Source organism: Suncus etruscus, chromosome 15 (assembly GCF_024139225.1).
Source record: "Suncus etruscus isolate mSunEtr1 chromosome 15, mSunEtr1.pri.cur, whole genome shotgun sequence".
NCBI classification, from domain to species: Eukaryota; Metazoa; Chordata; class Mammalia; order Eulipotyphla; family Soricidae; genus Suncus; species Suncus etruscus.
In genome coordinates, this window is record NC_064862.1 from 78,582,134 (window position 1) to 78,596,653 (window position 14,520).

Here is a 14,520-nt window from a genome sequence, read left to right on the forward strand (position 1 = left end):
CCATGGTCAGGGCCCCCCACATCAGACACCCAGGACACACGCATGGCACATATGGTAGAAAGTTCTTGAGTATCCACAGTGGGAACAGGTTTGTGAAGCAGGGGAGATTGGCTGGAGAGTATCCGGAGCCCAATTTCTCAGAGCCTGCTGAGGTACTGAATGTGCTCTCTCCTGTTGGGGATGTGCTCCCTTCTATAAGGAATTGTTCCCTTCTATGCAGGATGTGTTCTCCTCTGTGGGGATGTGCTCCCCTCATGTGCAGAATATGTTCTCTCCTGTGTGGGATGTGCTTCATCCTGTGCAGAATTTGCTCCCTCCTATGCAGTATGTGCTCCCTCCTGTGGGGGATATGCTCTCTCCAGTGCTGCATCTTCAGGCTGTCTGGAAGCAACTTCATTAGCAGCTGCTGCTAATTATATTTCATATTTATGGTCAGGAAATAAAACCATTGGACCTTCTGAAATAGGACTTGATGTGTTTGGGCTCTGGTGGCTGACTCAGCAGCCCGGTGAGAGCCACGTCCCCAGGCGAAGATAAAGACAAGGCAGAAAGGCTGGACTGCAGTGGGCAGGGGTTCAGAACAGGGCCCAGGGTCACCCTGGAGCCCCTCTCTGGGTCAGAGTGCAGTGCCCCTGAGACACAGGAGAATCGACGATGCTTTCATGGCAGGGCCTCTGCAGTTCCTGTCACGCTAAAACACGCCCAGCCCAAGGTGCCAGGAAAGGACATTGCCTGAATGATGGCGTGTGTGTGTGTGTGTGTGTGTGTGTGTGTGTGTGTGTGTGTGTGTGTGTGTGTGTGTGTGTAGATCTCAGCGGATTCATCTGAGCAAGGGGATCCAAAAGGAATCATCTGGATAAGGACATCCCAGATGATTCATCAAAATATGGATTAGTCTGAACAGGGAGATCCCAGAGGATTCATCTGAATAAGGAGATCCCAAGGATTCATCTGAATAAGGAGATCCCAAGGATTCATCTAAACAGGGAGATCCTAGAGGATTCTTCTGGACAAGGTGATCCCAGTAAAACCATCTGTACAGGAAGATTTTGGCAGATTCACTAGGGGATGACCACAACGCTGGCAACCAAGTAGGCCACCTGCAGAGAATGAGTGGAGACAGGACATTGGTCACACTCTGGGGTCCCAGCTGCTATTTCCCAAGGGTCAAGGCAGTGGGATCCAGGAGCTGATAGTCTTCCCCCAGGGCACAAGGTCTGGGCTCTGGTTTCCTGGGCAGATTCGTCCCGTCAAGCCACCTTCCTTCCAGAGCAGGAAAAAGGACCAGGAGTACCAGGTGTGTGCAATTGGGCTGGAACAGGAACTCAGGGGCTTTGTCAGGCCCAGAACTGTTCCACAGCCCATGTCTCCTCCCACCTCGTGGGGCCTGTGCTCCCAGGTGTCTGTTCCTCCATCCTCTGGGCCCCGCCCCTCAGAGAGTCACCAGAAAAGGGAAGTGCAGCCGCCCCCAGCCTCACCTCAGCCCTGCCAAAAATAGAGGCGGCCTGCCAAGGGCTTGGGCTTCTGGGGAGGTTGTGCTGGCAGACACAGAAGAGCCGTGGGAAAGGCCGCAGGCAGTGGGTGCAAGCGGTGAGTAGAGAACACAGTGATTCCCTCAGGATGCTGCTTTTTGCCCCCCACCTGCCCATCCTCCAACCCCCTTAGTCCCACACCTTCCCCCGATGGCTTGCTGAGAACCTGAATCCCAGCTGGGTGGGGAGAAGCTTTTGACTGAGGTTTCCCCTTCCTGATACTTCCTTCCAGGGGGGCATAAGGGGCGGGTGCCCACGTGCCTTTTTGGAAGAGATGGTGTCTGTCCATCTGCACACGCCAGACTCACCTGGGCCTGGTCCATGGGTCAGGCCTGAGTCTGTAACTGCCAACAGAAAATGAGCCAAGAAAGGATGGGATTGGGGCAAGGGAGGGACATCCTGGCACAGACTAGCTGCCTAGGAGAGGCCACACCTACCCCTGGGTTTTCTGGAGGTGCCTAAGCAAGGAAGGTCCTTCCTTTCCCTGCCCTGCTCTCTCCTTCCTTCCTTCCTTCCTTCCTTCCTTCCTTCCTTCCTTCCTTCCTTCCTTCCTTCCTTCCTTCCTTCCTTCCTTCCTTCCTTCCTTCTTTCCTTCCTTCCTTCCTTCCTTCCCTCCCTCTCTCCCTCCTTCCTTCCTTCTTTCCTTTCATTCCTTCCTTCCCTTTCCTTCCCTTGCACTTCTGGCTTCTGTGAGCTCTCCTTACCCCAGCCATGCTGAGTCATCCTCAGAGGGCAACCAGAGCTCATGGTGTCCATAGGGAAGAGGCGCTGCTGATTCAGGCTCACACTGCCCTAGGGCCCCGAGTAGTCTCATTTGCCCTGGACCATCACAAGACCCCTGTGGTCTCCGATTGTGAGTGCACCTGTGCCCTGTGGAGTCGCTGTGTCATTTCATTATTCCCAGTGTCGGGTCTTGGAGTCCCTGGTTTGGAAAGTTGGGGCTCAGTTGGGGGAAGGACTTGGGCAGAGGGGGAGGGTGAATTCTGCGTGTGATGCTGATCCTGCATGCAGGCCCGGTTCTGTCCTACCCTGGACACTCCCACTGTGGTCATTAGGGAGGACTCCCTCTTTCTCACACGACAGTGGGAATTGGTGGGTGTGAAGCTGTGGGCTCTGCCATGAGCTGGGCCTCCAGCATGCTGTGTCCATCCTGCCTCTAGCCTGCAGGCCATGGGAGCCACCCCAGTTTTCGCTGCCACCATGTAGCATGCAGATGGATGTGTCTCTGGCCTGCACTGCTGGCTCAGCAGAGCAGCTGCGGGCATGGGTGAAGGACACGATCCGTCAGCAGCCAGAGGCAGACAGCAGTTGCAGAGACAGAGAGGGCGGCCTGGTTAGGGGAGGGAGCTGGCTGGGCCCAAGAGCAGCTTTTCTAGATGCACATTCACCCCAGAACTGGCCTTTCTCTTTTTTTTTGGGGGGGGGGGGTCACACCCGGTGTTGCTCAGGGGTTACTCCTGACTGTCTGCTCAGAAATAGCTCCTGGCAGGCACGGGGGACCATATGGGACACCGGGATTCGAACCAACTACCTTTGGTCCTGGATCGGCTGCTTGCAAGGCAAACGCCGCTGTGCTATCTCTCCGGGCCCAGAACTGGCCTTTCTCATTCACCCCAGCAATGGCCTCTCTCGGCCTCTGCCTAGGCAGAGTTCAGGCTTCGTCTCTGGCCCCTGTCAGCCGCTGGCCTCTGAAGCTGTATAGATAGATGCCACCCTAAGACATCACTGCTGCCTGTCCATACACCAAGTGGGGAACTCTTAGTAAGAATGGTGGCGCCCATGGGGTCTCAGACCTCCCATGCATGTCTCTGTCCTGGCACAGGACTAGCTGAGTCCATGTAAAGATTTGGGGGGTTGGCCTTCTGAGTTCTATCAGAATAAAATCCTGAGAGCTTCCCACCACTGTGTGCTGGACACATGTCTGAAGATGTCACTACATGTGGGACACGTGTCTCATGATACATCATTGTGTGTAGGATATATAGGATATGTCAGTCATGTGTCTAATGGTGTCACCGTATGTGGAACATGTGTATCATGATGAATCACCATGTGTGGAATGGCATGTCAGTAACATGTCTAATGATGTCACCATGTGTGGGGTGGAATGTCAACCATATATGGGATGCCATGTCAACCACATGCCTGGTGGTATCACTGCATTGAGATGACATGTCAATCACATGTCTGATTATAACTGCATGTGGGATGTGTAACCCATGTGTTAGTATGTAACCATATGTTAGTATATGCAGCTACTACATATAAGACATGCCACTGTATGTCAGGTGGCTCCTTAGCCATATCAAATGCAGAGTACCACATTGGATGGTGTGTTATCTGCATATCATACAGTGTCACACATTAGATGCCTGGCACATGCTGTGTCATACATGATGGGTGACATGTCACACATGGTGGGTAGTGTATTAGTTTCATGTTGCATGTAGTATCACATGTAGGTCTGCTACATACCACATGCTTGTTATACATGTGTGCCATGTCAGATACACATCATGTGCTATGTCACCTTGTTAGGTGGTATGTCACATGTGTTGTGTATGTTGGAGATGTGTTTATTATATGCCACATGTATAACATGTGTTAGTGTTGGGTCAGATACATGACCATATTATGTCACATAAGTGTGCCATGCCAGCTATATATCATGTATTGAGTCACATGTGTTGGTGGCATGTCATGTGTTATGTCATATGTCGGTGGTGTGTTTGTTACACATCAATGTGGTATCACACATGGTGGTTGGTTGTTATATGTCACGTGTGATGTCACACATGTTGGTGATTGGCCGGCTACATGCCATGCACTGTGTCACAATGTTGGTGGCATGTCACATGTTGTACCACATGTGTTATGGTGTGTTCATTATGGTGTCACACATGTTGGTGATGTCAAGTACATGTCATATGCTGTGTAATATGTTGACAGGGTGTCGACTGCCCATTACTATGTGTTGCTATCACTCCCAAGATTCAGGGAGACTCCACTGGGCCTCTGCTGTGGGAGCCTGCTGGCCATTCTGGGGGCTGCCCAGAGTCCTGCCCACCCAAGGGAGTTAGTGCCCCCTAGGGTGACACCAACCATCCTGCTGTCCCCCTCACCCCCAGCATAGCTCTGATATGTGGCATACCTGGAGCAGGCATGTTGTGGCCGTGGTGGAATCCTCCTCACCAAGCTCCTGCCGACAGGAGCTCAAGGGCAGGGCCAGGTGTGACCATGTCTTCTGGGGTGCTGCAGCATGAGGATTTCAGTTGGGACAGAGTTAGTGGGGTGTCTTGACGCCTCTCAAGCACCCTAGTCTAGGTTTGTTGATCAGGCTGTGGAGATCACAGCAGGAGACGCAGTGCATCTGCACCCTCCCTCTACCCCCTTCCCACAGCAGTCAGACCTGGCTCTGGCTCTCGAGGACACCCTCCCCCTACCCTGATATCAGTGGGCTTGCGCAACTCTGGAATCCAGACAGAGCAAAGGCCCATCAAGAGCCTGTGTGATAAATTGATTCGCATTTCAGAACAATTTAGACCTGTCGTTTCTAATTGTGTTTCTTCCAAAGGCCTGTCTGCATGGAGAAATGAGCAGGGATAAAAGCTTAACCCTGGAAGGCAAGGCATGATGCCCACCCCTGCTCCCCATGGGGCACAAGTTGGACACCCAAAATCTGGGCAGGATGGGATGTGACAGGACCTTCAGGGATGGGTGTACCCGGTCACCAGGCCCCCAAAAATGTACCATCCTGTCCCAGAGAAATAGCACAGTGGGTAAGACATGCACCTCACTATGGCTGGATCCTTAGTATCACCTACTATACTCTGAGCCCTCCAGAAGTGATTTTGACTTTGGAGCATTGCCAGCTGTGACCCCAAACAAAAACAAAACAAAACAAAAATGTTAGGGCTGGAGCAAGAGCATAGCATGGAGCACCTTGCACACAGCCAACCTGCATTTAATCCCAGGTATCCCATATGTCCCCCAAGCTGCCAGGTATAATTCCTGAGAACAGAGCCAAGAGTAACCCCTGAGCACCACCGGGTGTGACCCAAAAAAAAAACAAAATAAAAAGGTGCCTTCCCTTCCTAGTGACACAGAGTCCTTTCCTAACATGGCCAAATTGGGATGGACTTTGGGGTTTTTGTTTGTTTGGTTGGTTGGTTGTTTTGAGGGCCAAACCCAGCAATGCTCAAGGCTTAGTCCTGGCTCTGTGCTCAGCAAGTGCTCCTGGAGGGAATCAGGGGGTCCTTCGGGTGCTAGGGATGAAACCTGGGTTAGTCAAATGCAAAGCAGATGTGCCTCTGCCCTGTTCTATCTCTGCAGCACCCCTCCCCACTGGGACATTTTGTTTGTTTTTGAGCCAAACCTGGTGACCCGGTGGTGCTCCAGGTTATTTCCAGTTCTGCACTCAGAAATCACTCCTGGGGCCGGAGCGATAGCACAGCAGTAGAGTGTTTGTCTTGCACGCTGCTGATCCAGGAAGGACCTGGGTTCGATCCCCGGCGTCCCATATGGTCCCCCAAGCCAGGAGACATTTCTGAGCTCATAGTCAGCCCTAACCCCTGAGCATCACCAGGTGTAGCCAAAAAAAAAATTTCTCCTGGCAAGTTTGGGGGACCATAAGGGATGCCAGGGATCAAACCCAGGTGGGCCAAGTGCAAGGCAAATGCCCTCCCCACTGTGCTCTTGCTCCGGCTCCTTAGTTAACCCTTAGTTGCCCTTTTGATAGCACAGAAATTGCTGGTACCAGAAGAGATGCCCAGGTTCTGTGCCAGGGGAAGGGTGAATGCTGAGAAAATCATGAGGGCAGGTCAGAGTCGTGAGGTGCATTGGGAGAAGCGGGATTCCTGCATCGCAGTGAGTGGGACACAAAAGGGCACAGCCCTGAATGCGGTGGGGAGAAGGAGCCCACTGATTCCCCCTTCATGGGCTGTATTTCATCAGCTCAAGAACATGGCACCCATAAGCCTATCTGTTCCTCTCACTCAGTCTGCACAGCTTCCTCCGAAGCTGGCGTCCGTGACAAAGAAAGAGGAAGGAATGATGTTCCAGCTGTGGCCAGACCTTAGCTGGGGCTCCCAAGGCTGAGATCTGGGTGTCTTGTGGTTGCAAGCAGCAGAAACAGGAAGGTCCTCAAAAGTCAGTTGTCCACAGTGCCCACGATGCCCTGAGGTCCTGGCTTAGGAGTAAGGCCTCAACTTGATGCACACAGCAGCTGCTCTGCCTCCAACCATCACATCCACACTCCAGTCAGAAAGGGGAGCACCTAGGGGCCGGGCGGTGGCGCTAAAGGTAAGGTGCCTGCCTTGCCTGCGCTAGCCTTGGACGGACCTCGGTTCGATCCCCCGGTGTCCCATATGGTCCCCCAAGCCAGGAGCAACTTCTGAGCGCATAGCCAGGAGTAACTCCTGAGCGTTACTGGGTGTGGCCCAAAAACCAAAAAAAAAAAAAAAAAAAAAAAAAAAGGGGAGCACCAGGGCCTATCCAAAGAAGATCCTGCTGCTATAAGGGGCTTTCCTTGATGCCTAGCCCAGACACTCCTCCTCACCTCTTGGGAGGGAGTCGCCCCTTTGTTGCTGCCAGGGATGTTGAGGAAGGGAGAATTGAGATGTGGTTCACAGCCAGCAACGTCTGCCATGCGAGTCTAAAGTGGTAATTGTTGCTTCCAAAATATGTATCCGCGAGACACTCTGATTGCTGAAAACACATGATAATTGGTGGGAAATTCCATCTCGGTATTGGGGGAACCAACGGGTCGATGGAGGGTGAGGGAGGGAGGGAGCCTGTGGTTGCCTGGCCAGGAAATGCTTTGTGGAGCTGGGGGATTTCTGGAGGCTTCTCTCCAAGTGCCCTTTGTGTGGGACCCAAGGGGTGTGGGGCTGGTGTGAAAGCAGATCTGGACCCGTTCCGGGGCGCACATTTGAGGCTGCCAGCAAGAGGCTTAGACTGGGCACACGCAGGCCTGTCTCCCAGGCAGTACATCATCCTTTTAAATTATCTTTCCCCCCTTTTTATTTTTGCCAGACGTCCTTTCAATTAAGCAGAGGTTTCACTGGAGTGATTAATCCCGCCGTCGGCAGCCCGGCTGATGAATTAACTGAGGATTCGTTGATCCCGATGACCAGGGGCCTGCCTGCCCCCAAGGGCCTTGCTCTGGGCAGCTCCTGCCTCGGGGCTGGTGTCCCTGGCTCAGCTCTGGAGCAGCTGCCCAGGCTAGGTCTTAATTCATCACTAAATGAGTTACACTAGATGAGTGAGCCTGTACTGAGGGTTGGACCTTCCCTCCACCACCTTCCCCAGGTCGCCAGCAATACAAAATGGTTTTTTGTTTTGTTTTGTTTTGTTTTGTTTTTGTTTTTGGGCCACACCCGGTAACGCTCAGGGGTTACTCCTGGCTATGTGCTCAGAAGTTGCTCCTGGCTTGGGGGACCATATGGGACACCGGGGGATCGAACCGCGGTCCGTCCAAGGCTAGCGCAGGCAAGGCAGGCACCTTACCTTTAGCGCCACCGCCCGGCCCAGCAATGCAAAATGGGGCCAACTTGGGGGGGGGGGATACTTCTGCTTCTAGTAGCCCCTGGGAGCATAGTCCTCACTGAATATCACAGCCCACCTCTTCCTAGCATTTGTTAGAGGATAAAGGATATAAATGAGGGGATCATCGAGCACAGGAGAGGGAGGGAGGCCTGGAATACTGGAGGTGCTTCCCTTCCTGTGCAGACTCCCCTCGAAGTGCCTGGAGAGAGGCCAGAGCTTCATCCTTCCTGGGTGCCCCTGGGTGTGGGCAGGCACCCACACTGGGGATGGTGGCCCAGTATCTCACTCAGCACTGAGCGAGTGGTGGTCCTGGGGGAGTGGAAGCTGCTCTCTGCTCACAGTCACTTCTACTTCCAGAGATGCTTCTCTCGAGGCCTCTGATACTTTGGGGAACTTCATTGGGAGAGAAAGAGATAGACACATAGAGATAGAAAGAAAGAGTGAGGGCCTGAAGAGATAGCACAGCGGCGTTTGCATTGCAAGCAGCCGATCCAGGACCAAAGGTGGTTGGTTCAAATCCCAGTGTCCCATATGGTCCCCCGTGCCTGCCAGGAGCTATTTCTGAGCAGACAGCCAGGAGTAACCCCTGAGCACTGCTGGGTGTGGCCCAAAAACCAAAAAAAAAAAAAAAAAAGAAAGAAAGTGTGAGACAGAGATAAACATAGACAAAAAGTGAGACAGTCAGAGAGGACAGGGGAGGCAGAAAGAGAGACTCAAGGGACTAAACAGTGATTAAGAGAAAGATTTGCAGAGCCAGAGCAATAGCACAGTGGAGAGAACATTTGCCTTGCATACAGCTGACCCAGGTTGCATCCCTGGCGTCCCATAAAGTTCCCTGAGCCTGCCAGGAGTGATTCCTGAGTGCAGAGCCAGGAGTAACCCCTTAGCACAAGGTGTGACCCAAAAATCAATGAGGTCATATTTGGTTGGGTCCAAGTCCTACCTTACAACTTATTTATAGGAATTTGCAACCTCGCCAGGTAGACTTTCTTGGCTGTAAAATGATGAAGGATGCAAGTAGTTGTGATTGTGGCTGTGGGAATGCCAGAGTTGATGGTGATGGTGAAGGTGATGATGGTGACAGAGATGATGGCGGTAGAGTTGGTGTTTATGGTAATGGCCATGCTGTGATGGCATCACTTGTCCCGTAAATTCTATATCCATCCATCCATCCATCTGTCAATCTGCTGGGCTAAGTGCTGGAAGTCTGACTGACTTGGAGCACTTGTGTCTCAATTTCCCCAACACTGGACTGCTGGAAGTCTGACTGACTCCCCTGGAAATCAGTCTCTCTTTGTAGCCACAGCCCAAGGTCAGGGGCTGATCCAGGCTGCATAAGGGATATGGGAGATGCTGGGGACCAGATCCAGGTCTCTGGCAGACAGAGCATTGAGTGGCCTGGTGAATCCTACATCCCTCCTAGAATCATTTCTAGGCACTATAACTGCCAAAGCTCCCAGCAACAGATTGGGGCATCTGCCCAGAGCTGTACATTTCCCAGACTCTGGGCTGGTGACTAGGAGCCTGGGAGGAAAGTCTCCACATCTCCCTCCACCCTGGTATCTGGCCACCTCCCCTCCTGATGCTCCCTGGGTGCCCCTCAGCTGCCCTGCTTGGCTCTCCCGGGCTTGAGAGTCACTCTCCCACCCACACCTGCCCAACTGGATCCTCATCTCTTCTAGGCTCTGGCCTTCACTGTTCCAGGTGCAGACGGGCCCCTCGGGGCAGGACCAACCTGGCCAGGACTAGCAGCTGACAGGAGGGAGGGGCAGCGGCAGCTGCGGAGCCAGCCCCATGCCAGGTATGTCTGTCCTCACCTTCCTCCAGAAGCTCCAGGTACCAGAGAAGCCCTGCAAGACATGTGGGTGGGCATGCGGCTTCTCAACACACATGCAGTGAGCATTTGTGCCAAGAACCACAGGGCAGTTAGGCATTGGTACCCAGGAGCCATGGGGAGGCCCTTAGATGAATTGAATGAGGGCCCACAAGTGCCAGCTCAATTGAGCAGCTTTGACAATGCTTCCAGGATAGAAGCAATACCACAGTGGGAGGGATTTGCTTTGCACATGGCCAACCCAGGTTTGATCCCTGGCATCCCATATAGTCCCCCAAGGCTGCCAGGTGTGTTTACATAACCAAAAAATAAAAATAAAAATCAAGGGGACCGGAGTGGTGGTACAAGCGATAGGACATTTGCCTTGCATGCAATAACGTAGGATGGACCGTGGTTCAATCCCCCAACATCCCATATGGTCCCCCAAGCCAGGAGCAATTTCTGAGTGCATAGCCGGGAATAACCCCTGAGCGTCACTGGTGGTGGCAAAAAAATAAATAAATAAAATAAATAAATAAATAAATAAATAAATAAATAAATAAATAAATAAAAATCAAGGCCACGAGCTTCAGGAGGGAGCCCATTGAGAAAGGAAGCATGGATATTCTCTTACAGGATGATGCCATTTGTGTAAACATGTAATCAAAAGGAATCCATTGAGGAGGCTAAAGGGGCTGGAATGATATAGCACAGTATGGAGAGCAATTTGCCTTGCCAACCCAGGCTCAATTCCCAGCATACTATATGGTCCCTCAAGCACTACCAGGAGTGGTTCCTGAGCACTAAGCCAGGAGTAAGCCCTGAACACCGGTTGAGTGTAGCCAAATAAACATAAAGAAAAAGAAAAACGTACCTTCTCCACCAAAAATAAAAAAAGGGGGGTATTCAGTGTTGAAACTGGGAAATAGGACAGTGGGAAGAAGCTTGCTCAGGCCTAACCCTGGCTTAGTCCCTTAGAAGTCCTTATCCCTTTGAGGTCCCCCTAGCCCCTGAAATAAACAGCCCAAAGCAACCAAAGGGGGTGTTCTGGGAAGGCCAGTGATGAGTGGGCACATCGAGGAAAGGTGACAGCACAGTGAGCACAGTGGCCAGCAGGCAGGTATACCCAGACTTCTATTGACCTGCCTGCAGGCAGCGGAACACCCGAGATGGAGGACTTTGCGGACACGCTCAAGGATGAGGACGCTCTGTGGGAGAACGTGGAGTGTAACCGGCACATGCTGAGCCGCTACATCAACCCGGCCAAGCTCACGCCCTACCTTCGGCAGTGCCGGGTCATAGATGAGCAGGACGAAGAGGAAGTGCTCAGCGCCCCCACACTGCCCTCCAAGATCAACCGCGCAGGTGACCCCATGCCTGGGACCCTGGGCAGGACCCACTCTGAGCTCGCTGCGGGGTGGGGATTGCTCCAGAGGGAAGTCACAGAGGACTCGGGAGGGGACACCATGGGGCATCACTCTGGGCAGTCACTCTGGGGAGAGGTCATTCGGGGATCCCTCGTGGGGGTTCCTCTGGAGGAGGTCACTATGAGAGAGTCCCTCCACAGGCGTCACTCTGAGGTCACTGTAGGGGGTCACTATGTGGGGGTTCCTCTGTAGGGGTCATTCTATGGAGTCCCACTACAGGGGTCACTAAGGGTTTTCTCTTTTGGGTCCCTCTATTGGGGGTTCCTCTGTGGAGATCACTCGGTAAAATCCCTATGTGAGGGGCATTTTATCGAAAGTTTCTATGTGGGGGCCGAAGAGATAGCATGGAGGTAAGGCGTTTGCCTTTCATGCAGAAGGTCATTGGTTCGAATCCCGGCATCCCATATGGTCCCCCAAGCCTGCCAGGAGCGATTTCTGAGCACAGAGCCAGGAGTAGCCCCTGAGTGCTGCCAGTGTGACCTAAAAACCAAAAAGAAAGAAAAGAAAAGAAAAGAATGGGCCCGGAGAGATAGCACAGCGGCGTTTGCCTTGCAAGCAGCCGATCCAGGACCAAAGGTGGTTGGTTCGAATTCCGGTGTCCCATATGGTCCCCCGTGCCTGCCAGGAGCTATTTCTGAGCAGACAGCCAGGAGTAACCCCTGAGCAATGCCGGGTGTGGCCCAAAAAAAAAAAAAAAAAGAAAAGAAAAGAAAAGAAAGTTCCTATGTAGGGATCACTCTATGTAAAGTTCCTCTGTGGGGTCACTATGGAGTCCCTTTGGGGGTAGGGGTCACTTGCTCATTCAGTCTCTCCCAGGGCAGAGGGGTGTGTGGGCTCTAGGAAGCCAGAGACAGAAAAACATCTGCCAAGGAGCAGGAAATGTGTCCAACAGGGCCCAACAGAAACAAGGCTGTTTGCAGGCCCCGCAGTCACCCACCCAATGACACAGGGCTCAGCCACTCCCCCATTTAGACACCCAGATACCATGGTCTAGCAGGACCCCAGTACCCCCAACATTCCTGGCTGAGAGCCCTTGAGCTGGAGACAGAGCGTGGGGTGTCCAGACAGTAGATGTCGGCTCACAGAGGATCCGGCCCTTCCCCAGGCCGACTGCTGGACATTCTGCACACCAAGGGCCAGCGGGGCTACGTGGTCTTCCTGGAGAGCCTGGAGTTCTACTACCCCGAGCTCTACAAGCTGGTGACTGGGAAGGAGCCCACCCGCAGGTTCTCCACCATTGTGGGTGAGTCTGTGTAAGTGTGTGTGTGTGTCTGTGTGTCTGTGTGTCTGTGTACCTGTGCTGTGTTCTGTGTGGGATGTGGGGTATGTGGACAGTAGTGGGCATCTCCAAAGCTCTGCATCAGGTATAGCACCTCCAGCTTCCTGAATGTCCTCATGCATTCTAGCCTAGTGGTGTCAGATGGATGACAGGCCCCACGACCAAGTCTGAGCAGAACACTGGGATGGGCAGAACTCATGAGCTTCCTCACATGCTCCCTGATCTGGCCCTGATCCTGGGTCCTCATCTCCCTTCCAGAACAGTCTCACCTTGTGCACATGTACTCAGTCTGTCCCTTCTACTCTGACACCCTCAGCTTGATGGGCCATCATGCCTTTACATCTCACCCTCCCAACTTTACCTCATACCCTTCACTTTCCCTCTCACACCTCCTACCTGCCCACACTCTGCTCCCCACTGATCTCCTCGCCTTTCCCCTCTACCTACCCTCCCTGCTCCATGTGGCACCCTGCATAGTCTCCCTCCACTGTGAGGCCTGGACACGGTCCTGGCTGCATTTGGACCTTCAGGAGCATGTCCCTCCCATCCTGTGCTTCACACCTCCCTCGACACCCATCATGGGGGTCTGACAGCACCCCTCCCACAGTGGAAGAGGGTCACGAGGGCCTCACGCACTTCCTGATGAACGAGGTGATCAAACTGCAGCAGCAGATGAAGGCCAAGGACGTGCACCGCTGCGAGCTGCTGGCCCAGGCACGCCAGCTGGAGGACGAGAAGAAGCAGCTGACACTGACGCGCATGGAGCTGCTCACCTTCCAGGAACGCTACCACAAGATGAGGGAAGAGCGCGACGGCTACAGCGATGAGCTGGCCAAGGTCAAGGATGACAACTACAACCTGGCCATGCGCTACGCGCAGCTCAGCGAGGAGAAGAACATGGCTGTGATGCGAAGCCGCGACCTGCAGCTGGAGGTGAGGCCAAGCTCTGGGTGGGGGAGGCAGGTGCTCACAGGGTACTGCAGGACTTTGCCTCCCCCAATCCACCAGATTTCCCTCTGCTCCACCGCTGGGTCCACATGAGCTGTGCAGATACACACATGTGGGTCTGCTGGGGTCTCCCTGGATGTCTCTATTCAGAACCCCCAGCCCACTTTCAGACTTGACCAGGGCAGGGTGTCCCGTTCACCAGCCCTGTGAGGACTTGGGGAGTCTGAACATCCACCAGGGACCTGGGCAGGAGGGAAGACCCAGACTAGGTTCTTCAGGGCAATGATTAAGGTGCTAGACATGGCACTTGGCCCGAGACATACGGCCCTACCAAGTGCCAGATCCCCAAAGTGCATCTCAGCAGCATGAGTGTCCAGGCTTACCAGTAGACGGTCTGCTGCCACCGATGGCTTTGCCCATAGTGTCCTCCAAAGTGGAGGCCAGGATGGGGCCTGCTGAGCGCAGCCCTTTCTATATTTGCCTGTATTTTCTGATCGGACCTGGGCACCTGGACTTCTTTCTGGGAACACCAAACTCCCAACTAAGGTTGTAACCAGAACACAATGTGGAAACACCTGGTCATTATATGTATCCGGGAAACACAGACTCAGTGTTTTTCCCTCACATGACAGTGGCACAGAGAGGCAGGCAAGTCTGGGAACTGGAAGGTCTGGCAGGTGCAGGAAGCAGGAACTGACAAGGATTAGAAGGAAGAAGGAGTTGGGGGATAGCACCAGAGCAAGAACAGAGGCTCAAGTGAGGAGGGAAAGGGGCATCTCTGCCCCGTTCCTAGAAGCAAGGTGAGGAGCTGGAGCAATGGCACAGAGGTTAGGGTGTTGCCTTGCACGTGGCCAACCTGGCATCCCATAGGGTCCCCAGGACCTGCCAGGAGTGATTACTGAGCGCAAAGCCAGGAGTAACCCCTGAGCACTGCTAGGTGGCTCATAAACAAATAAAAAAGAAGCAACATGAGCA

General features: G+C 53.3%; 1 protein-coding gene across 1 annotated transcript in view; it reads left to right on the top strand.

Annotated features, from left to right (window-relative positions):
• The window catches only part of CARD11 (caspase recruitment domain family member 11), a 54,902-nt gene that overhangs the window by 23,894 nt on the left and 16,488 nt on the right, over positions 1-14,520 (top strand). Inside the window, exons 8-14 of the mRNA XM_049788198.1 lie at positions 1,400-1,590; positions 2,262-2,385; positions 2,693-2,865; positions 9,761-9,914; positions 11,044-11,256; positions 12,424-12,561; positions 13,205-13,530. Coding sequence (XP_049644155.1) covers positions 1,400-1,590; positions 2,262-2,385; positions 2,693-2,865; positions 9,761-9,914; positions 11,044-11,256; positions 12,424-12,561; positions 13,205-13,530 — 1,319 coding nt within the window. The remainder of the gene's footprint in view (positions 1-1,399; positions 1,591-2,261; positions 2,386-2,692; positions 2,866-9,760; positions 9,915-11,043; positions 11,257-12,423; positions 12,562-13,204; positions 13,531-14,520) is intronic.